Genomic DNA, 359 nt, shown 5'->3' on the forward strand with positions numbered 1-359 from the left:
GGTGGGTGCCCTGAGCACCCCCCCAGGCACCCCCAGCACCCCAATCTCCCCCTCCCCAGGGAACCAGCACCTCCCCACCACCTTCACCCACCTGGAACTTCTCTGCCTCCCCACGCTGCTCCTGCCACTGCCGGGCCAGGCTCTCCTCCAGCATCTCCTTCCGTGCTTTGAGCCCCGCCAGGTCCTTCTCCAGGTGCTGCAGCTGCAGCTGGCTCTGCTGGTTGTCCTCCACTGCCTTCCAGAGGTTCTCCTTGGCCTGGCAGAGGGAACCTTCCAGCTGCGACACCTCTGTCTTATAGGTCTCCACCGCCCCTTTCCAGATCTCCGAGAGCCTCTTCGAGTAGTCCTCCACCTCCACC

General features: G+C 64.6%; 1 protein-coding gene across 1 annotated transcript in view; it reads right to left on the reverse strand.

Moving 5' to 3' along the window:
- Nucleotides 1-91: 91 nt before the first annotated feature.
- The window catches only part of LOC104079851 (tanabin-like), a gene marked incomplete at its 3' end in the record, with an annotated part of 821 nt that continues 553 nt past the window's right edge, over nucleotides 92-359 (reverse strand). Inside the window, exon 2 of the mRNA XM_009582026.1 lies at nucleotides 92-352. Within this exon, the coding sequence (XP_009580321.1) occupies nucleotides 92-352 (261 nt within the window). The remainder of the gene's footprint in view (nucleotides 353-359) is intronic.

This window comes from Fulmarus glacialis, unplaced genomic scaffold (genome assembly GCF_000690835.1).
Source record: "Fulmarus glacialis isolate BGI_N327 unplaced genomic scaffold, ASM69083v1 scaffold19437, whole genome shotgun sequence".
NCBI classification, from domain to species: domain Eukaryota; kingdom Metazoa; phylum Chordata; class Aves; order Procellariiformes; family Procellariidae; genus Fulmarus; species Fulmarus glacialis.